The sequence below is a fragment of the Colossoma macropomum genome, unplaced genomic scaffold (assembly GCF_904425465.1).
Source record: "Colossoma macropomum unplaced genomic scaffold, Colossoma_macropomum, whole genome shotgun sequence".
NCBI classification, from domain to species: domain Eukaryota; kingdom Metazoa; phylum Chordata; class Actinopteri; order Characiformes; family Serrasalmidae; genus Colossoma; species Colossoma macropomum.
In genome coordinates this window covers 19,184,616-19,211,438 of record NW_023494805.1, presented here as the reverse complement: position 1 = coordinate 19,211,438, position 26,823 = coordinate 19,184,616, and the positions used below count along the sequence as shown (strand labels likewise).

Below are 26,823 nucleotides of genomic sequence, written 5' to 3'. Positions count from 1 at the left end.
TATCCTAGCAGTCGATTTTGGCATGAAAGTGCAGGTACTTTTGAAATCCCTAGATTTAAGTTTTTAAGGGCCCATAATGTGGAAAAAGTGTTTCTGAAATAAACACAGTATAAGTGTCAAAACATACCATTCACTCCTTAGTCTATACAGCACATATATGGAAGCTAAGCTGCAGAAACTGTCCATTTTGAATTCACTGTTTTTGTGATGACACTGAAAGCAACTCATTTTCATACGTCTGTCTATTCAGCCTACAGCAGTTCAGTCCCACCCACTCATCCTGAAGTTATAAAGAGTGTTGGACAAAAGAGGTTGGAAAATGAAGTATGACTGTTTTTGGTGAATAAAGCGACACAAACACAAGTTGAACTCACGAAAAGAGATACAAGAACAATGTAGCGTATGGGCTGTTTAAAGTGAGAGTGTGATGTAGGTATGATGAGAGTATCTGTGTTTAATGAGCAGATCAAGAGCAGAATCTTTGTAAGCCGGGATCGCGAATGCTGTCTGAGAGATCAGAGCTGATTAGCTGGATGGTGAAGATAAGCTGGCTCCCTGATGAGTGCACCTGCTAGGCCTCTCATCTCCTCTGTGACTTCTCATCACTCTCTTCTCCTCCTCATCCCTCTTCACCCCACACCTCATAGTAGCACATAAACAGATGGAGTGGGACTGATTTCATGAAGCTGTGTTTGGGATAGTGAGATGTCCTGTACTATACAGCACTGTGCAAAACCAAAAATTATATGTAGACCCATTTATTTAGTCAAATTTATTTGTTCAAAAACACTAGAATAAATTAGAATAAATGACATTTAATTCAAAAACACATTAAACCCCTCTTTCTAGCACTAACAGTAAAATGTATTATTATCGTATCTCAGTAGCTCAGTTTACTGCTTTTTTTTTTCTTTCTTTTATTTATGTGCATTTGCATGAACCTCACTGATGAAATGAGCCCAGTTCACATTCTGTTTGTTGCAAAATAAACATACAACTGTGAAAGCTAAAAACTGTGGAAAATGCTGGGGGCACCTTAAATAACTGCGACAGACCTAGTAAGATGGTCAGAGGTTAGGTCAGAGGGGACCCTCAGGGCCTTCTAGCCATGGAATTCTGGGAAATGAAAAATACATGTCTGTAAAATTTAGTTCATTTTTGTTTTATAGAATCATGTTTGTATTCACACTCTGCAAGTATTACAGTACTTCTTCATCGTTAAGTTCTGGATGAAAACAAAAGGATTAAATTCTTCACATACCAAGTGGAAAATTGGCGGGCTCTCACTAGATCATCCAAAAAATGTGCATGTGAATCGTTGTTAGCTTAATGCTAACAAAATACTGGAATGCTGTAGGGACGCTAGCAGAAATTAGCATCGTCACTGAGGTGGGTTTTTTCCTCATGATTTGATGGAGTTTTGAAATTCTATGGCTCGATTATAGCTCTAATAGTCACAGTTCACCACCGAGTTAGTTTACTCCTATTTTTATCTGTTTTTCTCAAAAACAGTGTTGCTTACACTTCCTCACCCCACCTACTTACATTTTAGCTCAGTTTCTTTTTAATCATCTTGATGTGCCATGTGGTGCTGCGGTTGTATTTTTTTAACCTGGAGTTACAGTTCGCTAAAGTGAGGCTGTCAGATCAGACTGCTGTGAGCACTGAGAGGTGAGAAATCTTAATGAAGGCCTGTGGAAATGGCCTCGGCCTCTTTACCCTCCGCACATGACCACAGAGAAAGAGTATTACAGCTGTGGCCCAGAATCAGCCCTTTCATTACAGCCCTGCATCTGCAACATTCTTTCTCTATCTCTATATCTATCTCTCTCTCTCTCTCTCTTTCTCACTCTCTCTCGCTTCAGGATGTGGTATACTGACATACCACCACCGTCTCTAAGCATATAGCACGTAGGTCATCTCATGGCTGGACTATCTCTGCCAGCCACATGCCTCTGAGGCTGATGCATCACGCTCGCTGATGACCTGCTTCCTGATTCGGTTTCCGTGGCAGTTCCACTGCCAGCGCAAGCATGGCTATTTATGCTTCCCATTTCCTTTCTTTTCCTTTCTCTCTCTCTCGTCAAATTGCAGGATTTGGCTTTGAACAGGCTGAGGCCTGTACCATAGACTTTGGCCTCATCAGCACCCAGTCTTTTAGACAGAGAGGGAGAAGATTAGCAGGAGATTGAGGCAGACTTCACTGTATTTTTAGAGCTTTGTTGTGAGAGTGTTCTGAAAGGCAACATTGAGGGATTTAGTCTCGGAGAGCGTGGCCTGAAGCTACTCTGTCTTTTTCTCTTAATCGATTCTGAAGGGCTCTGTTGAGGGCCCCGCCTGGCACAATTATTTTTGGGTACATTTTGTGTGTGTATGAGACTGTGTGCAGTCGAGGGACGGAGAGAAGCAGATTAGCTCCTAGCAACTACATTCTTTCTTGGCCTGCATCATATGGACAAAATGCTAGTATTGTGATTGATATTGCTGCAGACTGTGATTGCAGTGTGTCTTGCAATAACACACTGTAAAGATGGACCTGAGTTACTTTGATCAAAATAATAATAATAATAATAATTGACTTTTTTTAGATTACCTGAACACCTTGGTTCTCTAACACCCACCGAAACACTCATCTGGAACTAATTCATTTACATATTGCAGCCTTCTCTGATATCAGTAATGCAAAGATTGTAATATCTATTAAAATTCCTGAAAATTTTCAAAATGTATGCATAATTAGATCATTGAGATATAAACAAAGTCATTCAGAGTATTTTGATGTAAATGGGATCATTTTATTTAATATCCAAAACCACCAGTCAACCAACATGTGTCTCCTGAGTTTTTATGTAATGTTGATAGTGGTAAAATAGTGGCAAATAAATAAACAGAAGTTTTTTTTGGGTTCTATTTGCCTTTTAAAGTTTTCCAAGTACCTCTCATGAATGGATTTTAAAAAAAAGGTCTTATCTTAGAGCTATCGTAAAAGAATGTTTCAGTCATCAGGCAGTGTATTTATAGCAATTTCTTGTAACAACTTTCTGTGGAGCTTTTAGAGACGTCTGATCCAAACAAGTCTGACCAGATAAGTTTCTCTGTAGTGGCACGCTTCACATCAAACCACTCTGAATTACTTTGTTTACATTTCAACAATTAAATTGTTGCAAAATAAAAAATAATCTGTGGAATCTCCTTTAACAAATGATATATTGTGCACTACATGTAAATGAGAATGCATGAAACAGCACAAAAAGACCCAGTCAATATATTCGATTTAGTTTATTTGATTTAGATTTACAGGGACAGTGCACATTAATAAACATTCCTCTGAACACTGTAGTCCCTGGGTATCACAAATGCGTCGTGTTCATTATCCTTTTTATACTTTATATACATCCAAGAAAATCATCCTAAGCCAAGCTATTTCACTAGGCATTGAGTGTTGATTTGTTCAGAATAATGCTAAAATTCAAATAAGTACAAAGAAAATTACTACAATGATTTCCTAACCTCTCCTTCAGAAACCCACCATTTTTTTGTAGTTATTATACATCACCTGGTTTGGCGTAGTCAGTACTTCATTATTTTAAATCAGGTGTGCTTTAATTAAATTTAATTTAACTGGCTCACAAGATATCAACTACTTTTTATTTAAAAAAAAAACTGTTTACTATTATTATGTAGATTTATTTGCATTTATCCCATTGATATTCTGTGTTTTACAAGTCACACTAACTGCCAAGATAAATGGCTCTAAACTATGTGCTTAGATGCTTTTGCACAGTACTGCAGTTTTTTTAGATACAAGGATATAATGTAGCCCCTAATACACACACACATGCACACTACCCTGATCGTCCAGACCAACCTACGTCATGAGGAATCAGCAGAATTGCGAGTTTCTATTAGTGAGTGTTCTTCTGAAATTCCTCACTTTCTCATGGTTCAGGGTTGGTAGCTCTGCATGAGTGAGACTGAGAGAGGGAGCTCCATTAAATCAGCTTGTCAGAGTGAGAGGGATTTACCCGCATGCGCTGTAATGCATCAAAATATTGCAGAGGGATTTTGCAGAATAGAGTTGTTTTTGCTCTTCAGTGGCTCCTGAACTCACAGGCCTGCTACAGCTTTATTTCACTAGCCTTGTACCATACCTCTCAACAGCTTGGACATACCTACTCATAGCAGGGTTTTCCTTAGTTTTGAGAATTTTCCACATTTTAGAACAATAGTGACATCATCACAATCAAATAACACATATGGAATTATGCAATGACCAAAAAAATGTTTAACAAATTAAAAAAATCTGTTTTAGATTCCTCTGAGTAGCCCCACCTTTCCTTGATACAGTTTTACACACTCTTGGTATTCTCTCAAGCAGCTTCATTAGGAAAAGGTTGCACGCTATAATGACAGATCATTTGACTGATATTTCAAACCGATATCTGATGATGTATTTGTAGTGGTCAGAAAGAGCAGGGTGTTCAGGTGACGCTGAGCTGCTGTGCTAAAATATCCGCATTTTACTCATTTTACTGCTTTTATAACCCTATATAAATACAGGTTATATTTCTCTGTAATGCTGAACTAGGTGGAATTAGTCTCAATTTCAACCTTTTATATATGGGATATAATGGTATTTATGCACTCATTGGATGTAATTATTGGCCCACAGTTCCCTTGTCAGTGCATCCCTAAGCATAAACCTGTAGATCAAAATGATGAGAAATAGACATTCAGTCAGGTGTGTTCAGATCTTTGATCGATACTGTATATATTTGCCTTACAAATTCAGTTTTTCAAAGAGGTGAATATCAGGAAATGAATGGAGGCTAGTGTGAGAATTCCCCTCAGTAAGCAGTGCCGCTGTTGCTAGGCAGCTGCATGTCATGACTCCATCAGCGGTACGCCAAGTAATTTAGCCTGTGACAGTTCAACCCTAACAACCCAGGTTCAGCTTAGACTTTGGAAGATTAGCCTGTTACTGCATGTACTCACTCAGATAGTTAGGTATGTAACAACCCTTTAGGAGACTGATGAGATTCTTTCCTCAAAGACTGAGGAGTCTGACCTCTTTTTTGAATGATTTAGTCTGTGGTAAGTGCTGTGTGGTTGGCTCTTTTCTTGCCAGTCCTCTCAGCCTTGGAGGTCTAATGGAAAATGTTTGGTAATAGAGAAAGCCTTTGCACTCAGACACGCATGGTGTTTCCTTCTATCTCTCTGCCTGTTGACCCATCTGGGTAGAGAAAAAGTGTCCAAGACAGCGGTTGCCTGTGCCGTTGCGGTGTTGCCATGGTTACAGCGAGAGAAGGAATCCCCTGTGCTTTCCTTTCACCTCTTAAGGTGTAGCCTGCTGAGTGCAATCAAACAAAATGATTACATTATGGATTTGGTCTGTGGAAAAAACGTGTGTTCCTCAGAATTTTTGTTAAACTTCCTCTCTTTTCTCTCTTTTTTGCTTCCCTCTCCAGGCCCTGGACCAGGACCGGACAGCTTTGCAGAAGGTTAAGAAGTCTGTCAAGGCAATCTACAACTCGGGACAAGGTAAGAACTGGAGGTTCAGTTTCTCAGTGTATGCGCTGGGCGCTAGACGTTAAGGTCTTTCCGGAATGTGTTGTCTTGTTTTCTTCTTCAGTTTGCAGTGCCGTAATGCATTTAGGGACTAACCAGGTTTATTTTAAGGAAAACAATTTCACACGTAAATATTTGTGATAGTATCTTGGGAATAATGCAAATGTGATGTCGGCACTCAAAAGTTTCAGCTGTTTAACCCACACACTTATAACCTAAGAATAGCTCAACCCGTTTGCATTGAAGTCCTAGTAGTTACTGAATAATAAACCTTAGTATGTAATAAGGGTTGGGGCTTACTTAAAATTTAGTATTAAACCTTTATACTTGCTACTACTTACTATTATAAATTATAACTTAAACATATTGTTATTTAGGAACACTAAATAATAGCTCTTAAACATAATAGCTTAGCTCTGTTCAGGTGTTGTATCTTCCTATGCACCCTTCCCCCGTCCCTGCAGCTCTCCACACTCATGTACCCAGCTGTCCTCAGGTGCCTCTCAGGCTGAAAGGTCAGGATGTGCCCAGCGTGGTGGCTTGACCAACTTTCAACATACGTAACTTCTTATAAGCAAGACGTTGCCCTGAGTGCTGGAAGACTCTGTGCCCATTTTTACTTCATAGCAAAGAAAGACCCTAAAGGCCTCCGTGAGCTCAGCAGTCGGCTTGTGTGTGCAGCATATTGGCCTGACTTCAGTGATCGGTGGGATCCCGTTGACTTGTGGGTTAAACTGACCTAAGTGCTAAACTGGAGTAGAGGAGCGCTTCATATATTTTTAAGCAGTCTAGAATGACCTCAGAGGATAACATTACCTTAAGGAGCTTTCAGAAGAATTGGAGCATGGATGCAGTTCGATGCTATTGAAGACCCGTTCAGGATGTTTTCAGAGCTAAATTACTTTAACTGATCTGTCTCAGCCTACCCAGTTGATCGTTATAATGATGCTGATATTGCCTTTTAAGCAAATGTCTGTTATGAATAAAAAAAGGAGCAATCATGTTCAACTTCTAGGTACAGAGACCATGCTGGAGCTAGGGCTGAATAATTAATTGTTTCTATATCTGAAACGCATTTTGAAAGAGTGCAATCTTTAAAATGTAGATGTATTTTAATTTAAATATTTACTACATTATTCAGTATTGTACCAAGTTGTAATTGGGAAATAGTCTAATAGTGCAGAGCTCGTGAACTGGCAGTATGGCACATTCAGCTTTCAAGCCTAAAGTCCAACAAAAAGGAGGCTTGTTTTTTCTGGAAAAAAAGGCCTGGAGCTTATTTTATAGAAAGTTAGCCCATTTAAATTGCAGTCGCAATTTTAGCCAGAAAAATTGCAATTAAAAATTTTCCACTAATCTTTCCCCAAATTTTAAACAGGCTCCAGCTTCGGCTCTTCAGATGCATTAGCCTCGGGTGGGATTTCTGCTGGTAAAATAAATCTTAAGGACTATTTTTCCTTACAAAAGGCATGTACATAAATGGATTTTAAAAATAGGTTTTAGGCCAGAGCCTTATCTCAAAACTGTTAGAAAACAGTGCCTCAGTTTTCAGGCAGCGTATTTGTATCTGTTTCATGTAATAACTTTCTGGGATGTAGCTTTTAGAGGCATTAAAGTCCTTTGGCGTGTGGTCCATATCATCACCACTGTGACCTAATCTGACCCAGAGCATTTCACATCAAAACAATCTGAATGACTTAATAGACATCTTTACAGTTTATGCAGACATTTAGAAAAATTGGAATTGTAATTCCCATTTAAGGCTTTAAGTGTCCGCATTAAAACTTAAGTGCCAGCCATTTTTTTTTCCGTTTGCTTCGACCTTTTCTCTGTTTTGACCTACACTGTTTGATTAGCTCTGGAAATATTAACACTATAAGGTCGTCCAGTGTCATGTAAACACATCTCCAATCCCATTTGTATGTACTGCAGCATGCTAGCCTCTCTCAGCCTAGCTGGTTGGTTTCCGATTTATGAGTTGACCCTGTGCTGACCTCAGTCTTCCTTAGAGAGCCATTAGCTTTTGACCCGGTGGAGCCGCATTCAGAGTCAGCAAATAACCCCAGACACTCTCCATTTCAACTAATGACTTTATTTATGTTCTCGTTGTATTGTTCAGTGAAGTCACAGCATTATGTTCTTGGCATTCATCACTCGGCTGTTTGATGCTTTGCTGCAGCAGTCAGCAGTGAAGGTCGTCTGTTACTCTAGAGGAAAGGCTAAGAATAAAGCTGCTTGTATACACTGCAATCTCTGTGTTGCATCTGCTTCTGGTGCCACGATCCTGATTAATTAGATCTTATTGTGAGGGCACGCTCTAATCACACACATTCAAATTAGCTTGAGATAACAAGACCTGTTGGCACATGGCATGAGTCTCCCCATGTTCATCTTGAAAGACTTTCTGTTAAGGCTTTGTAAGGTGACCAAGATATGTTTGGTGTCTGAGGTGTTTAGATACAGATGCAAAACATTCCTTTTTGAATCAGGGCTGCCCTCAGCTGACTGTTGACAGAATTAGCCGGCGAGGTTCCCAAGGTCAGACACATATTTTGTAATCTGAGGAAGAGAGAGACATGACGTTCTAAATATAGGAGCAGAAGACGCGTAAGCAGTTGAACTGCTTTTTTCTAATTCTGTGTTGCTTCCAGGATTATTTGCTGTAATGCTGCTGATCTAGTGCTTTATCTACCCAGTGATTCTTCATCAAGCTTTTTTCCTTCAGTCCTGCACCGGGTGCAGCCCCCTGCTGGTCACTCTGTTGACGTGACGGGCTCTGGTTTTAGGGGCCTGGGCCCTCCTCCTTCTCCTGCAGAAGACGGATGACCTAATCATGTGGTTTTGCCAAGGGCTGGGCTCACACCGAGCAGTAAGGATCACTCCCAGATGAGCCTGGCATTCCACAGGCAGAGTCCTACAGACGGCCCGACACATCTGTCCTGCTGGAAACTCGCATGCTTCCTCAGACAATTCTTTGCTGACGCATTAAAGCTTCAGAGCACACCATCTTGTCTGGTGTTTCTGTGACGCTGGTTCAAAGCTGGTATTTTTTCAGGGACATGCGAACATGTGTAGGTGTTCGTCAGCTTTTTGTTAGAATCACCACCCAAAAAATGATGTGAATGAGTCATGGACTCATGGACACAAGCAGTTAGGGGTGTAAATGTCCTTAAAATGATCCAATCTGATCACAGTCCAAATGACCGCTTGCATCATCTATACGTACGGCCTCACTTGGTTACTGTCACTGTATCTGTCTACCTTTCAACTCAAGCTTCTTGGTAGCATCCATAACACTTGTGTTATGTTAGAGCTGTTAATATTTTTACTTTGGGCTGTTAGGGTGGTCTTCCACTGGCTTTAATCCAAAACTTTTTCAGTATTAGGAATGAAATAAAACACCATCCTCCTGATGATGAGCATGTAATTGAGTTAAATGGTACATTTCTGATAATTTTGACTAATTTACTGCCACCTCCATTCTCACTGTTGCCACCTCCATTCTCACTGCAGGTTTGTTTTTCAGGACTTTTGTCCTTGTTTGACTGCAGTAGTGGAATTAGAGATGAATGTGATTGGCTGAGAGGTGTGTCATTATTTCGTGTCAATCATTTTGGTATGATTCAAAATCATTTTTAAAGAGTAGACAGATGTGACTGAGGAACTAATTACACAGCAGCGGAATATCGACAATAAAAACAATACACATAGATTTTTTTGTAATTCTAATGTTTGAAAATAAGTGCATACTGTACTGATTTTATTATTCTAATCAATTAGAATTTATTCTGACACACCAAAACCGAGGCAATTGAATCACCACTTTCAGACCAGTGCAGTATTGCACCTCTATGAATAGCACCTCAAACACTAGTCTCTGTCCCTTTAATTCCCCCCTCCTCGTAGCCTGCAGACGTCAGCGTCAGCACGGACTTTAATGTGTTGGGCTTTGCTGGTTTAATAGACTTCCTGTAGGCTGACACTCGCACAGGAAGCCATCCTCGTTCAGGGATTATCCAGGAATCCTGGAATGCTCTGTGGAGTTCTGCCCCTGCCCCTGCCCCAGCTAACACTAGGATTATGCTAGAACTGGATTTGTGTACAGCCGCATGTTCCTCTCACTCTGAGCGTGCCTTCACCCTGCTGGGTACTCATTACAGCAGGGTGGGAGCTAAAGTTTGCCCTCACTTTGGTTAGATTTGAGGTAAAGAATAACACAATAGCAGGCATCGTCTGTATAAACAATAGAATGCCGGTGCTACATTAGTTTCATTGTGCTTTAGTGATAGGTCATTATTCTGTTACCCTGGCACAGGGAGAAACATCCTGAATATTTTGAGATTTCACTAAATTTTTTTCTGTGATTGATTTTTGCAATAGCAAGCAATTCATATGTTATTTTTTTAATCAAACTTAGTACCATTAAAATGGAGAGCTCTGAAATCTAGGGGGGATGGCATACAAATGTTGGAGACCCTTGGCCCAGGCATTGATGCTGCTGTTATTGATTATAATAGAACTAAAAGGCATACATGTACAAACACTTCTAAACAGCTATCTTCTTTGAAGGCTTTTCTCAATGGAGACAGTGTCTAGGTTCAGGAAAAGCTTGGAATGCATATTTGCTCTTTGATGATGTTTTCACAAAAATGTTTGCTGTTTAGTCAGTGATGGATGAAGTCCATGGATTGTATGATTGTGGATGTTGTTTTTCATAGAATGAATGTGTTCTCATTATACACAGTGTTAACACCATTTTTTCTCATCTGGTCTACAGAGCATGTGCAAAATGAGGAGAACTACGGGCAGGCGCTGGACAAGTTTGGCAGTAACTTCATGAGTCGAGACAGCTCAGACCTAGGGGCTGCCTTCATCAAGTTCTCCAGTCTGGTCAAAGAACTGGCAGCTCTCCTCAAAAACCTGGTGAGATGACTCTGACGCATCTGGCAAAACAGAGAAGATGTTTTCTGACGTTACATAACATCACCATCTGTCACCACCATTTTCACACTTGCACTGGGTTTAACGGGCCAAGATTAGTTAGGAGAACAAGGCAGTGAAGGTAGTGGTTCACAAGCCCCAATTTTAGCGAATAGGCACCTTTTTTTCTTTTTTCCAGATAGAAAATGTTAATCGTCACAATCTGAGTTGGAGTTCAGTATCAGAGTACAAGTATCTGGTGTTTCAGCAAACAAACTGTTTTTCATCTACTATGAACTTTTGTTAGCAATAGTATCATGCTGAAAAACTATATTTATGATATTTATAATATTTTTTCTGTCTTAACAATTTATCCTATGCATGGAAACTATAGATCATATGGTTAAAACAGGCAAATGAGAAATAAAGAAAAATCTAATAATTGCAAATAGCAGAAAAATGCCAAATTTGATTAAAACAAGTATCTTGAGTTTTAAAGCAAAAGAAAGAAATAACCTTCAGTATGAAATTCTGCAAAAAACCCAATATAACATGTCTCTGTAACTTGCTTAAAAATACCAGACATTAAACAGCAGAGGTGTGCTCTGTCTCTGTTGGGGCTGCGCGATATGAATAAAGAGAACATTATGCGGTTATATTGCTACATACTGCAGTTGTCTTACAGTATAACAAAACTTGTGAACCCTTGAAGGGACATGGGTAAAGGCCTGTATTATTTTGGCCAGTAGAACTGTATTTCAAAGCCAAGAACCATCTTTTAAGAGTGTAGTTCATGTCTGTGTAACGGTTGATTCCTCTTCTCTGTTCCCAGCTCCAGAGTCTCAGCCACAATGTGATCTTCACCCTGGACTCTCTGCTGAAAGGCGACCTGAAAGGAGTTAAAGGGGTGAGATTCAGTGCCTTGCTGCCCGCCTGCCCTAATTGGAAAGGAGAGTCACCATAAAGGACATGCTGATTTACCGCCCTATCCCGGCCTTAAGCGAGTGCCTTCGGACAGGCAGAGCTGAGCTCTACTGTAAATCTCCCTGAAGCTAAATTAGAGAGCCCCGCACACTGCTGTCCTTTTTATAAAGCGGCGTGCAAAACGAATAGCTGCTGGTGGCTGCCAGTGAACAGCGTGTGTAGGTGTTTGTTTGCGTGCGATGCCCTTTTATGCCGTGTAAAGTGTGTAAGGAGGTTAAAAGACTGTGTGCGTGGTTGTGTTTAGAGTGAAGAGTGAAGGCGTCACGGAGGCTGCTGGTGTCAGTCGCTTGCTGATCACTCAGTTGCAGCAATCATCAAGACGATGAACACGTAGCTATTATATTATTACTCCCTGTAAGTGCTGGTCAGACTGACTCTCCTTTGAAGAGGCTGTTGGCTTTTCACTTTACACTGAGCCAGGCAAAAGCATTGTGCAGCATCAGCTGAATATCTGAGTGCAAGTGATGAGCCTTGTTTTGCCCACTAGACAAAGTGCATAATACCTCCCAACCTCCTCCCTCTCTGTCTTTCATTCTTTCTCTCTCATTGTCTCTCTCTCTCCTTCTCTTCCTCTCCACCCCCCTCCTCTTTCTGTCTCTCTCTGACTCAGCAGAAAACCACATGAAACTGCTCTCAGAAGCAAAAGCAGCTGAAGGGTATAAGTACGGTCCCTGTGGGACGCTATCAGATTGGACTAAATCGCCTCCCCCCACGCTGTGCGGCTGCCTCATAAACCATTAACCAGCACATTTACTAATTCTTTCTTCTTGACTGAGTTTCAGGGAAATATTTCAACAGCATATTGTCTGTCTGCTGAACCTTCAACACAGTGTTTTTTTCATTAAACAGTCAACAGATTATAGACAGTCAAATAGCAGATAAAAAGTGGATATTTCTGTGATTTCTGTCCTTTTTTGCCCTCCACAGGATCTCAAAAAACCCTTCGATAAGGCCTGGAAGGACTATGAGGCAAAGTTGTAAGTAATGTTATGTTTTCAGTACCTGCACAGTAACCATAATGGCATCTAAATAGGTTGTTTTCTGTCTAAGGCTGTGATTTGTTTTGTGGGTGTAAACCATAGCCCACAATAATGAAATGTTATAAAGTGGTGTTAGGGGGACTAAAGGAAATCGATATCTGTTTTATATGAGATTATGAGACGGCCACTCATAGTAAGTGAAACCACTGAGCCCAGACGGCTGTGTTTTTCTCTGAAATGCGCATCAGTACGAAGATTGAGAAGGAGAAGCGGGAGCACGCCAAGCAGCACGGGATGATCCGCACCGAAATCACAGGAGCTGAGATCGCGGAGGAGATGGAGAAGGAGCGCAGGATCTTTCAGCTGCAAATGTGTGAGGTGAGTGTATGAATACAGTGTATGTCTGTGTGCATCCATGTTGGGAGGCTTTGAGGCACACATGGCTGCACAACATGTGTTATGATTACTCTCTTACCGTATACAAGCCACCAAGGAGCTACTTGACAGATGTGAGCAAGTTTAGACACGTGATACAGGCATAAAGTTCTAACAGTTATGTTGCCATATCGCCCACTACTACCCTGTAAATTATTTTAACCACATTCTTTTTATTTGTTGCCCTATTACTATGAAATGTACCTTGTATTAAGGTATTGCATTTTCTTCTGTGGTTAAGATTGCTTCCTCTTTTTCTCTTGTCTAAAATCTTTAGTTTACCATGTTTTATATGCAGTACCAGTGAGGCTTCTTTGCCTTTTCTCAAAACGACTGCACTGAGTGGTGTTATGCCATTTAACATAAAGTTTGAAGACAAATTTGCTGGAGTTGTCAGAGACAAAATGACTGCTCTGGTGCATCATGTTGCGTCTGTGTTTCTTTGTTGTTTTGAGCAGTACCTGATCAAAGTAAATGAGATAAAGACCAAGAAGGGAGTGGATCTTCTGCAGAACCTCATCAAGTATTATCATGCACAATGCAAGTAAGTAGAACTCATATATCTTCTCAGCTCCTGACTGTATCTTTTTTCATCTTAAAATATACAACCGTTGCAATAAAACCTCTTGTTAAGTTCCTAATAACAAAATTATTTTCATCTAAGCTTTTTCCAGGATGGCTTGAAAACTGCTGACAAGATGAAGCAGTACATTGAGAAGTTAGCAGCTGATCTCTATAATGTGAGTAAACTCTCTTCTGTGCTGTATTATTTTATTACCTCAGGCTCAAGGCTGAGGCTCTTTTATGGTTTTCCTTTAGCTGGTATTATTCAGATGTGCTTAAGAGAATTAGCAATAAAGAGTCATGTGTGGTGCCACAAAGGTTAAAAGTGGTCTTTTATAACTCTAGTTGAAAACGATGTTTGCAAAAGCTTTATTAAATTGCATCAAGAGAGAAGAGCTTGTTTCTTTCAGTGATTCACTGGTATCAATATGATTTTTAATAAGGTAGTAGCAAGGTCAGCACATTTCAAAATATCATAACATAGCAAAACTGTATTTTTAGATAAAGCAAACCCAGGATGAGGAGAAAAAACAGCTCACTGCTCTCAGAGACCTCATCAAGTCCTCCTTACAGCTGGACCAAAAAGAGGTAGGTACACTATTGGTGGTGTTTCCCAGGGGGGCATTCTGGGTCCGCTTCAAATGCAAACACATTCAAGAGGCTTTTCTTTTTTGCTGTTTATATTTCATTTACTGATCAGACAGAAAATGATCAGAGCGGTATCAGCATCCCTCCCACCTCTCCTACGCTTTCATGATCTTTGAGGCATGCGGCTTCATGTACATGAGGGAGTTGCTTTAGCGTGTAATGAGGGGGGTGCATGCTGTCCTCAGCATTAAAATTTAATTAGATGGAGCCGGATCTGAATTTGCTTTCAAGTTGTAGAATTTGCTTTCCAAACCTTGACATTTACAGCCTGCAAGAGACTACTGGGCCGGTCTGCCTTGTGTTTGTATGCAGGTTTACATGATCTCCTCAGAGAAAGAAACTTTGGATGTCAGGCTCAAACAGAAGTACTCTTTTGTAAAGCCAAGTGTTTGATGTTTTATATGTTTGAAATGAATGTTCCCTTACAACCACATGGCTCCAATTTAGATTACATGAAATTGTACTGTATTGCGTCATCCAGACAGCACCCTATTGAATTGGATGTGTGGCCTGCTTTCATTTGTATTCTGTATTTTAGCTGCTGTAATGCTACTCTTGCATTCCTGACTCTCCTCCTCTCTCTCTTTTCACTGCCTTCTGATTGAAGTCTAGGAGAGTAAGTGGATTATTAGTAATGTTGTTATGTTGCCTTGCTGATTATTTCCCTTGTGGTTTCAGAGCATGACTAGATTTTTTAAATTGATATATGATTTAATCCTGTTTGCATTTCTTTTTCTAAAATAACGTTTCTTTGCACTGACTGATTTAATGTTAACTCTACTTTATTGGGCATTTGTATATATTGCTTTCAAAATGCTAATGAATCTGGTTGTGCTGTTTTTGTATGCACGTGTGTAGGACTCACAGAGCAAGCAGAGTGGCTACAGTATGCACCAGCTTCAGGGAAACAAGGAGTTTGGCAGTGAGAAGAAGGGCTATCTGATGAAGAAAAGTGATGGGTGAGTCTGCCTGCTGTCCCTGGAATGGATTCACACAACTCTTAACAGATTCAGATCCCCTTAATTGATCTCAACAGGGTTTAAATAGACTTTAATTACATAGTTGCTCTAAAAATCAGATATTTGGCACCACCACGTCTTTGCTTTCAAGTGCAAGGTCATTTCTTTTCTCAATGCATCCATTTAAAGCCCATATTTTGTTGGTACACAGACTGTACACAGCCAGCTTGTGGGAGGCTGTCTATTGTCTAAAGTGCACCAACACCTCTCCATTCAGTGATGGGTCCTCAGTATTTTAATGACCAAAGGTAGAGGTCTGCACTACCAAGGATTCCCGTGGGACCTGCGGGACCCAACACAATATCTTGCAGTGCGGGACTAATTTTCAGTGTTGCTCGCGGGAGCGGGCAGAAAATCAGACCCATTCAGGCGGGAGCAGGCAGAAGCGAGCATATAGAGAAATCCCACAAATTAATGAATAGCCTAAAAGTAGAACGATCACTAAATCATACACTGATCAGGCCTAACATTATGACCACCTCTTTGTTTCTATGCTCAGTGTCCATTTTATCAGCTCCACTTACTATATAGGTGCACTTTGTAGTTCTACAATTACAGACTGTAGTCCATCTGTTTCTCTGCATACTTTGTTAGCCCCCTTTTACCCTGTTCTTCAGTGGTCAGGACCCCCATGGACCCTCACAGAGCAGGTACTATTTGGGTGGTGGATCATTCTCAGCACTGCAGTAACACTGATGTGGTGGTGGTGTGTTAGTGTGTGTTGTGCTGGTACAAGTGGATCAGACACAGCAGTGCTGCTGGAGTTTTTAAACACTGGGTCCACTCACTGTCCACTCCTACTCCTTAGACACTCCTACCTTGTCAGTCCACCTTGTAGATGTAAAGTCAGAGACGATAGCTCATCTGCTGCTGCACAGTTTGTGTTGGTCATCCTCTAGTCCTTCATCAGTGGTCACAGGACTCTGCCCACAGAACGCTGTTTGCTGGATATTTTTTGCTTGGTGGACTATTCTCAGTCCAGCAGTGACACTGAGGTGTTTAAAACTCCAGCAGCACTGCTGTGTCTGATCCACTCAGACCAGCACAACACACACTAACACACCACTACCACCACATCAGTGTTACTGCAGTGCTGAGAATGATCCAACACCCAAATAATACCTGCTCTGTGAGGGTCCATGGGGGTCCTGACCACTGAAGAACAGGGTAAAAGGGGGCTAACAAAGTATGCAGAGAAACAGATGGACTACAGTCTGTAATTGTAGAACTACAAAGTGCACCTATGTAGTAAGTGGAGCTGATAAAATGGACAATGAGCTTAGAAACAAGGAAGTGGTCATAATGTTATGCCTGATTGGTGTATATGTAAACAATATAACAGTAAAACAGCTAAAATGAATAAAGTCATTCTAGAGCAAGTGATCGCATGAACAATACGTGCGCCTTACAACAAGTCAGAATGCTGTCCAGGTTAAACAAATATACCGTGTACATTTATAAATTGTATTTTTATGGAGCAGACTGAAAACAGAAATGTCTGTATAACTGTCTCGCTGCTCCGCAGCACGAATGCTGTATGTATGAAAGGCCAACTTCAGCTTTGTCTAGTTAGCTTTATTACCTGCTCAGGAAATTGATGTAGTTGACTAGTATTACACGCTTTTCCCCACAGTACCAGAACCTGTGGGTGTAGGTCACTAACTGGATTCTGTCATGTTTTCTTAGCTGAGTAGACAGAGATGGGAGCAGTTATTTGGTATAGGGGAACGTTTTATAAAATGACTCACAAGAGGTCAGTGTAAACACAGACAAGTCCTCTGCTCTACCCTGCAATTTTCAAAATAGGGTTTGTCAGGCATAGAATACACTCAACGCCGATGCCATTGTGAAAACAATGATTTTTTATCAAGTTCTACATGATTTCCAGGTTGTTGGTGCTAGTGATAAAAGAAATAAATTGACTAATGTCCTTTTAAGACTATGAAAAACATGCTTTCAAGTGTGTCAGATTTTTTTATTGATACTGTATTTGTTGTATTAGCTCCAAAAGGTTTTGTTTATGTATATGAGATTTGATGACTTTAACTGCTGATATGCCTGTTGTTTTGTTCTTGATGATCCAGACTCCGGAAGGTATGGCAGAGGAGGAAGTGTTCGGTGAAGGGTGGCATCCTGACCATCTCTCATGCCACAGTGAGTAGCGCATTCCTGACAGAGTCCAGCTTAGAGACCCTAGAGGCAGCTCTGAGTGTGCTTTTTTAAGTTTCAGTGCCAGACAAAGTAGGACAGGTAGCACAAGTTCACTAATGCATCACTAGAAGAGGACATCTGCTAATGGCTGTCTCACTGTAGCTCTCAAATGCCAGTGGAATGCTGTCCGTTTTATTACAGGTGTTGGGGAAATGTATGTGTTTGGTGGGGCTGGGGGGAGGTGGGGGTGGTCTGTGGTTGTCATGGTAACCTGCTTCTCACTGTGTGGTGACTCATGTAGTAATAATTTGGAGTGGGGTGGCAGCGGGGGGCCTCTGACGGTCTCTCAGTAAAACCTGCTGTAATGATGCCTACTACACTCAGACTGTGCGGCAGGCATGCCAGAACAGTACGCTGCACATCACTGCGTACATTAAAGCGCATCAGTGCGCTGCAGGGGTGTGAATGCTGCACTGACATATTGTTATTAGGGGCAAAAATATAATATCATGATACTTTAAGACATTTTCACGATAACAATATGTATCTCAATATTTACTTTATACTTTTGAGTTTATGGATCTTTATTCAATGTTTGCCAATTAAACACCACTAATTATGCTCTCTTTTAATGAAACAGTGTTGGCAATATCCACAATATGCTTAGAAATGCATATTGTGATGTAATGTCTCATGATAACCATAAGTATTTTTGTATTGCCCACCCCTAGTTGTTATAGAGCAAAAAATAGACTTATTAGGTCTGATCGCTTCTGGAGTGTTCGGTGACCTTGTGTGACAGGTGCCAAAGACATTTGGATTCAGTGTGGCTTCATTATGGAATACAGAGGAATCTAATTTGGAGAGCTCTTGCTGAAAGAAAATGCTTCAGTGACAGAATTACCTGAAAAAAGAAGCACTTCAGTAAAGGAGGGATACAAACACATATATATAAAACAAGCATTTCCAAACTAAGGTTTGGTGGCCCAGTAGATGTTTGCTTGTCATTGTCATATTTTGTTTTCACTGTTTTAATGGAGGAGAGCTGCTCTTTACATTGTGTGAACACTTCATGAACACAGGGGACCTCTGTACTTAAACACACAGTACTGTAAAAAAGACTTACACCATGTCCTAACAGCAAAAAAGGTATTCATATCTAACTTTCAGCATGCTGGCCATTTCTCTCCAAATTGTTTGCTGGATGGGTCATAGAGATCTCTCTTTTTCTCCACCTCATGAATGAGTTTCTCCTCATCCATTTTTAGGTGGAATTGCAGAGTGATGCAAACGTCAAAAATAGAAACAGGGGCGTCCATCAACAGCGTCAAAAATCACATCACACTGCTGCTCACAGCTGGTGTAGACAGCTTCATCGATTTTAATGGTTTTGTCGTTATCGCTCGCTGGAGTCGCTTGCTGTTGAATATAAGAATTTAGAAGTTGGACGACCAAAGATTTGGTTCCTGACTTCTCACTCCAGTCACTGTATGTTTTTGTTGAATTCCATCTGCAGCACCTGATTAACAATACTATTTTTTTTTCATTATTTAGTGTAACTGTTTCAGAGATGCAAAGTTTTGTTGTGACAGTGATGATATATTTTCATTACAATGTTTTAGGCCAAACGTCATAACATGACCAATCATTGTAGTGTATTCTAGGCTAAACGAGATTCTATACATTAAGCAAGATATTACATGAATTGCTTAATTTATCCAGTACTTGTGTCTGCATTAAAACAGCTGCTTTTATACCCTCTGTTTTGTCAAATATTGCAAATATTTTGGCACGTCCCTATCTACTCCAGCTGCTGTGGTTTATTTGAAGTAGCTAGCAGAACTCTATGTGAAAGGACTTCTTCTTCCTTCGGAAAGGGGAGAGCTGATGTCATTTTGCAGGTGCATTGAGTTTTAGTGAAGCTGTCGCCTGGAGAGGTTGGTTACAGCCGAACTGAGTGTCTGTTTCTGTTCAGTCCAACAGGCAGCCAGTTAGACTTAACCTGCTCACCTGCCAAGTTAAACCAGGAGAGGATAAGAAGTGCTTTGACTTGATCTCCCGTGAGTAAATACACACACACACACACACACACACACACACACACACACACACACACACACACAATTGTAGCTAATTTTGAGCATAGCTCAAAAATGCTAGCCAGCACATGACTAGCAAACACATCTTTGAACAGTTGTACAGACATTAAATCATAATATTTTATTAAAACACAAAAAGCTTACGTATTATGGCTTTTGATGGTCATAATTCTTAATTTTACACACTGATTTTCAGACTTTGGGACACATTTACTTCAAAACATTGGAATCTATTTGCTCACCATGTGGCCATGAGAGACAGGGATGCAGAATCACTTCCTGCTGTAAAATGCAGGGGTGTGGCTAAAATAAGGCTCCGCCTACAGACCGTAGCTCTTTGTTTTGGTAGTGACATGAAACTGTGGGACAGCATTTTATAAATGTTTTTTGTTTTTTATACATATATAATATATTATATATAACAATATACAGTTATAAGTTTATTCAAATTAAACTTTTTCCTTGAATTAAGAGTTTGTTGTACTTTGTAAACATTGTTTCAAAGTACATACATTGTTAAAGTTTCAAAATGTAGCGCTCACTAACCAGTCTATACAACTGATATATGTAAATAAGTCAGACTAAAAACTGATGATTTTCAGTACTTGTTTTTTGTGATGTCAAGAAAACCAATGCATTTCCACATATTTGCCTATTCACCCTACAGCAGTTTAGCCAAACTCGTTCATTTTGAAGTTATAGTGTTATGGTCGACATCACTATTTGAAGCACAGCACAGGGCATCCAATCAGAACAGAGAGTATTTACACATGACTAAAAGGCACAGTAACAACAACAGCGTGTTGTAAGGACTAGCCTAATTCTATCCTAATAAGGATAAGCCAGATTCAAATGGATAAAGTGAGGTTGGAATGCAGTCTTGTAAAAAGGAATCAAGACTGTTTTGGTACTTAAAACAACACAAACGTTCTAAGTGAACCTTACAAATACAATACAAGAATGTAGGATATGGGCTCTAAAAATTGAAACGTTGTGTTGGTAAAAATCACTTTACAAAGCCATTCTGAAGGTTACCTGTTTTCTCTGGACTCCATTTTCTCTCTCTCACAAACACACACACACACACACACACACACACACACACACACAGATATACGAAAATCCATTATAGTACGTGGACTAAGTGCATTGTAAGTGCTGTTAATGTAATACACTTCATTCTTCCTCCATCTCTCATCTCTCTGTTTCTCTCTCTCTCTCTGTAGACAACCGCACATATCATTTCCAGGCAGAGGACGAACAGGAGTTTGTGATGTAAGTGTGAGTGTGTAAGCATGCAGAACCATCTGTGTTCAGATGAGAATAATCACCCGTGACAACAGTTTGTGTGTGTGTGCGTGTCTGTGACTGTGTGGGCTTGTAAAGGTGTGTTTGAGCGCAGGAAATATGAGGGATTTTGACTGCAGTATGTCAGCAACTAGAGTGTCATAATTATTGTGTGTGTGTGCATAAGTAAAATATAAACTGTGTGTGTGTGGGTGTCTGTGTGTGTGTTGGTGTCTGTGTGTGTGTGGGTGTCTGTCTGTGTGTGTGTTATGCGTCCTCATGGATCTTAAAGTGTACTGATGTGTATGCAATGCATACAATTCCAGTCAAAAGTTTGGATGTGCCTGATTGTTTTTCATCTGAAAGACATTTTGATCTAAAGGCTCAAACTTAAATACTTTAAAATCATCTCTAAGACAATTCGTGAAGACAAATTGTGAAGTTGGTGCCTAAATATGATTTTATTTCCAAAACAAACATATTCCATTTTTAAAATGTCCTAATGCCAGCAAGTAGTTTTCAATAGCCAACAAGGTCTGGGGAGCTTCCTCAGGTCTGATGTAAAAGTATCTCAGGTGGCCCCTCGTGAAGCTGCCTGTGAGAATGCTAATAGTATGTAAAGCTGAATCAGGACAAGTTTTATTTGCTCTCTGAAAATACTGTTTTTGACTTATTTAACATTCTCTTTGGTCACTGCATGATATAATTCATATTATTCCATAGTTTTGGATCTTTGCTATTATTTTAAAATATGGAAATCAGTAAAAACAAAAGGTGTTCCTATCACCAGGTGTCGACTTTTGACTTAATCGGTGCAGTGTATGTATGTTAGACGCTGACTGATATATTAGTGACCACAGTTTTTTGTATTGGTGTAAATATCACAGATAACATGCATGTCATAAAACAATGTCTCAGACTTCAGGTAGCATATTTGTAACCATTTCATCTAAAACTTGCTGTGATGTTTTTCGAGGCATTAAAACATTTCAGACATCTGGTTCCTATCATCACCACTGAACAATTCTGACCAAGTTTTCCTGTTTCACCTCAAACTGTCTTCATCTTTAACAATTTTCAGTTATTGGTGGAATTTCCCTTTTAATTGAGAGAAACCAAAATCACAAAGATTTCTGGGTTGCTCCTCTCTTAATGCTGCAATATTTATATTCTGTAAGACTGCAAGTTTCTCTTGTTTGTTTGAAATAAAGAAACATGGCCATTGAAAATATCCTGTTTTCTTTTAGTCATATTTTACACTTGACATTCACAGTCGTATCAGTTTAAGCATATAAACTGATATCAGTCATATTTAGCTGAAACTACTGAAGTATAAAATAAAAATCTGAAAGATACATATAAACTTTGGTTATTATTATTGGTTGTCAAAATGTTTACTTAAATCATGATGAATATTGATATCAGCCACAGAAATGTTCGCTCGCCCGTTTATTACCTGTGTACTCAGCCATACTAATATGTGTGGTATGTGCAGATGGATCTCGGTGCTGACCAACAGTAAGGAGGAGGCTCTGAACATGGCCTTCCGTGGTGAGCAGAGTGCAGGAGATGACAGCCTGGAGGATCTCACCAAAGCCATCATCGAGGACGTGCTGCGCATGCCTGGCAATGAAGTGTGCTGCGACTGCGGAGCGCCAGGTTAGACATCTGTCTGTGTGTTTCTGTGTTGGGGAGTTGGGGGGAGGTGGGGGGCGGTGGGGGGCGGTGAGGGGCGTGGGGTGGTGTAGTCGCAGTGCAGCTCCTCTGAGTCATCACATTCAGTCTGTCAGTGTTTATCTCACAGTGAAAATAGACTGTGGCGTGTGGTGCCCAAAAGACCCTGTGAGTTTATTTGGACAATGTGTTAGTCTATGTGCTCTGGAAGAGTACAGTGATTTACATCTCTAGCTCTCTTTCTCTCTTCCTCTCTTTCTCTCTCTCTCTCTCTCTCTCTCCCCTTCTCACTCTTCCTTTTCCTCTATCACATGAGTCTGCTTAAAGTTGCTTAACTGACATGAACATATTTACTTAATGCCATATGTGCATATTTTACAGAAAAATATTCTCTTTATACACTAGTGTTCAAGTTTCGACTCCCTTGACATATTAATAACTTATTTTATTCAGTAATGTACAGCTTCCTAATTATTACTAGTCATTTTACACATATACCTGTTTTTTTAACAGTAATTCCAAACTTTTGTTTTTATGTAAATGTTAGGGCTGTCAAAATTATTAAGCTCATTATTTTGTGTAGTTAATTGCAATTAATCACATTTGTCTTATCTGCTCAAAATTGGCTCTAAAATAGATTTTTCCATTTGAAAAGCAGAGCATTTGGTTATAGCTCTATGAGCTTTATCAGCACGTGTTTATTACTTTAGGTAATTCGGTAATGTTATTATTTTTATCGTGAACACAGGATTCACATAAAGCTGAACATGAAAATAACATGATTTCTATACAGCACTTGCAGTTTACAGTTATCATCACTGAGAGCTGCAGTGGCTGCATGTTCCAGCCAGTCAGTGTATATCGTCGCTGTCCACAGAAAAGTAAAATCATGTGAGCACAGCAGCTGTCATTGTGTGAACATTTCATGATGAATGGAGCAACAGAAAGCTCAAATTATTTAAAATAAAATCTCCTTACGTTAACAGATAGTAAAAGTAAATAACATTCTTGCGTTCTCCTGTAAAGTTGCCACTCGTTGGACAGCAACGATTTATTATATATATCGTATGTACAGTGAATGGTTTCTCCTCTGTATTTGTAGCCCCCGAGTGGAGTCAGTGTTGCAGTGGAGGCTCTAGTTACCATATTGTCAAAGCAGTAACTCAGCAATTCTTATATTGAAGTTATATTACAAAGTACAAATTTCAGCTACAATCAAACATTTGTTTGTAATCTTAGACTCTGAGCTCTGTTTTATTCTGCATGTAAACGCAGTCACTAAAGTAGCTTTTCATCATTTGTGATTATCGATAAACTTCAGCTTTTTCTATCTTAGAGCGATGCAGAGAAACTTGTTAAATACTGTAATGCTCTTTTTACCGGAGTTCCTAAAAAACAATCCATCCTCTACAGCTCATACAAATTGCAGCTAACAAAAACAAAAAGAGATCATATCACTCCCGTTTTGGAAGAGCTGCATTGGCTACCTGTATCTTTTAGGATAGATTTTAAAGTTCTGCTACTAGTTTTAAAGGCTCTAAATGACCTTTAAAAGCACTTACATCACAGAATATCTGTCTATGTTTCAGCACATGATCTTAGATCTGCAGATACTAGATACTGACCTTCTGTAAATGATTTTAAATGAATACCCATAGTTTCTTATATTACTCTATTACTTATCACCTGTCTGCAAGCTCCTTGAGCTGCCACTGGTATGACAATGCTCTATATATTATTATTATTGTTATTATTATTATTTTTATTATTATTATTATTATTATGATGATGAAGTTAGTATGATGCAGAGGAGCTTAAACAAGGGAATCCCACTACCAGGCATAGTGGGGGCTGTAAATAGTAAAGCAAATTACTGATGCACTTCCTTCCTTGCTCTCCAGAATGTGTTGCTCGTTCACTTCAAAATATAGAGTCATGCGCCCCCCTCTGGATTTGAGTTGAACAACAACTTTTCCTGACATTGCCCTCCAGCAACTCAGCAGTGTATTGTCTCCCATTTATATGTGGGTGTTTTTGTTGCAGAGCCTAAATGGTTGTCCACGAATCTGGGCATCCTGACGTGTATTGAGTGTTCAGGAATCCACAGAGAGATGGGCGTTCATATCTCACGCATACAGTCCATGGAACTGGACAAACTCGGCACTTCAGAACTCTTGGTGAGGCAAATGCGTGTGCTGTTTTGTGCTTAAATGCTCCTTGAGGTTCTGTAGGTGAGCCATCATGCGAGCCTTATGCAGGGCTTGATTCGAGGTGGGTTAAAAGGGGATGCCATCACCCCAGTGCAAAAAAAAGACAAAAAAAAATGTCACATATAAAACTATCACTGACTGCTCTGAACTTTTCCTGCACCAAAGTGAGTGAAAAAGTAAGTATAGCTACAGTACAGTTTACAAATGGCCAAACCCTCTTTGTTTGATCCCACCATCACCCCTAAACATTTTTACAGGTCAGTTACTGGCCTTACATATCTTTAATTTGATTAGGGCTTGATTAAACTTGATTAAAATGTAACTTTTTGATGAATCAGCAATTATTAGTTGGGAATCTGCATGATTATCATACATATTTCAAATTCTTGTACTACTCTCTGACAGTAAAAAACAGAGCCTGATGAACACATCCATTCATATACCAAAGAATGTTTTTATAGATTATAGATACTGATTACTCTGTTAATTATCAAGATAATCAATAACTCAATACAAATATGAACAATAGTGACAGCCCTAAATTTGATACATACATTATAACATAAGCCTTAGCTTTTCTTCCTCTCTGCTCAAGCAGTTGGAAACACAGCTTCACTGTTCATGCATTTGAAATTAAGCAATTAAGACATTTGTGAATCTGTCTTGCTATGACAGACTTAGCAGAGCAGAAATCCCAGCTGTTTTCACTTGCAGCCAAGAGAGCTGAATGTCCTTTCCAAGTCAGACTGAAAAGAAATCGATGTGTTTGCGCAGAAATGAGAAGCTAACATGCCTACAAATGTCTTTCAGTGGTGTTTTATTAAAAGAAGATCATGACAACTTCTTATTAAACATGTTTAATACTTAGTTTACTGTTGGAATGGCAATGTGTGTGTGCATGTGTGCAAGCCTTACTGATTTTAAGTTTCTTCATATACAGCTGTATATGAAGTTACTGAATTAGTTTTAGATACTTTACTTTTAGGAGTTTTTTGATGCAAAAGCTGCTCACTGTTGTTATCTCTCCATAGCTGGCCAAGAATATAGGCAACAGTAGTTTTAATGAAATCCTTGAAGGAAATCTCCCGAGCCCCTCACCAAAGCCTACACCATTAAGTGACATGTGAGTATACTTGCACCATGTGTAATGTCAGTCATCTATGGAGATAATTGAGTAAATCTTTTGAAGATGCTTTATATGAGTGTAAAAAAAGGCATTGGACTGTAGGTGGTGATTCAGCTCTATCGATTTTGGAATGTTTTCATCAGCTGTATAAGAATTTTGAGAATATGCTGATTTCTGTTTTCAAATGTCAAAATGCAAAAAAACATGTTATTCTGTCTTATCTGTATCTACTACGTGTGTAGTCCCACCAGTCACATTTTCAAAAGAATTTCTGTCAACATAAATCAATTTGTGGTGAAATCTGATATTACGTTATGCATCAGAAAAATTTCCTCAATATTAATAATTGAGTCATTGTGCTCCCTTGTGTCCGTGTAGGACTGAGAGGAAGGAGTATATCAATGCTAAATACGTGGAGCACCGGTTTGCGCGAAGGACAGCCACCACAGCCACAGCCAGGCAGGGTGACCTGTTCGAGGCGGTGCGGACTCGAGACCTGCTAGGCCTGGTGCAGCTCTATGCAGATGGGGTGGAGCTGCTGGAGCCCTTCCCTGAGGCAGGACAGGTACAGAGTTACACACAATCTTTAGAAAAAGAGTGTATGTAATGTTGCCAGTTGGCTAAATTCTGTCTGCTGTCCCTGAGTAGAGATGTTTAAAGCTATGAGCAATACTTTTAAGATGAGACAAGGCAGCATTAAAAGGGAATAGTTACAGAGCACATAGAACAAACACATAAAGGTAAACACATGAAACAGACACACACATTATACATTGACTTCCGTGAGTATACAAAACATACTCATGGAAGTCACATACTATAATTAAATGCAATAGTGGCACTTTGGGTTTTTCAATAACCATATTTTAAATTTTTGTGAATGTTCCTTACCTCACTTCCTGTAGCATGGTCTTAAATTTTGGACCAGGTTATAGGATAACCTGCAAATCCTTTGTGCAGTAGCCCCAGGTTGGTAATCTAGATCAGAAAGAAGCACATCATTGAAGCTGAAATGCAGTATTTAATGCAGATACTGCTGCTGTCGTTGTACCTGATATGCTTGGTAATGTTCAGGAACTGTTCAGCAACAGCAAAGCGAGCATACTCTTTGCATTCGTAGTGCTATATTCACTTCTGCTTTTTTATCTTCCCTCAGCA

General features: G+C 39.7%; 1 protein-coding gene across 4 annotated transcripts in view; it reads left to right on the top strand.

Moving 5' to 3' along the window:
• The window catches only part of asap1a (ArfGAP with SH3 domain, ankyrin repeat and PH domain 1a), a 61,211-nt gene that overhangs the window by 23,468 nt on the left and 10,920 nt on the right, over positions 1-26,823 (top strand). For 2 of the 4 annotated variants that reach the window (XM_036596424.1, XM_036596423.1), the window contains exons 4-20: positions 5,469-5,541; positions 10,346-10,491; positions 11,321-11,395; positions 12,400-12,449; positions 12,701-12,830; positions 13,346-13,431; positions 13,552-13,627; positions 13,953-14,039; positions 14,707-14,715; positions 14,958-15,058; positions 17,203-17,272; positions 19,245-19,329; positions 20,595-20,643; positions 22,151-22,314; positions 24,373-24,506; positions 25,571-25,662; positions 26,044-26,230. In XM_036596424.1, coding sequence (XP_036452317.1) covers positions 5,469-5,541; positions 10,346-10,491; positions 11,321-11,395; positions 12,400-12,449; positions 12,701-12,830; positions 13,346-13,431; positions 13,552-13,627; positions 13,953-14,039; positions 14,707-14,715; positions 14,958-15,058; positions 17,203-17,272; positions 19,245-19,329; positions 20,595-20,643; positions 22,151-22,314; positions 24,373-24,506; positions 25,571-25,662; positions 26,044-26,230 — 1,614 coding nt within the window. The remainder of the gene's footprint in view (positions 1-5,468; positions 5,542-10,345; positions 10,492-11,320; positions 11,396-12,399; positions 12,450-12,700; positions 12,831-13,345; positions 13,432-13,551; positions 13,628-13,952; positions 14,040-14,706; positions 14,716-14,957; positions 15,059-17,202; positions 17,273-19,244; positions 19,330-20,594; positions 20,644-22,150; positions 22,315-24,372; positions 24,507-25,570; positions 25,663-26,043; positions 26,231-26,823) is intronic. The other 2 variants (XM_036596426.1, XM_036596425.1) reach the window with 1 other exon arrangement.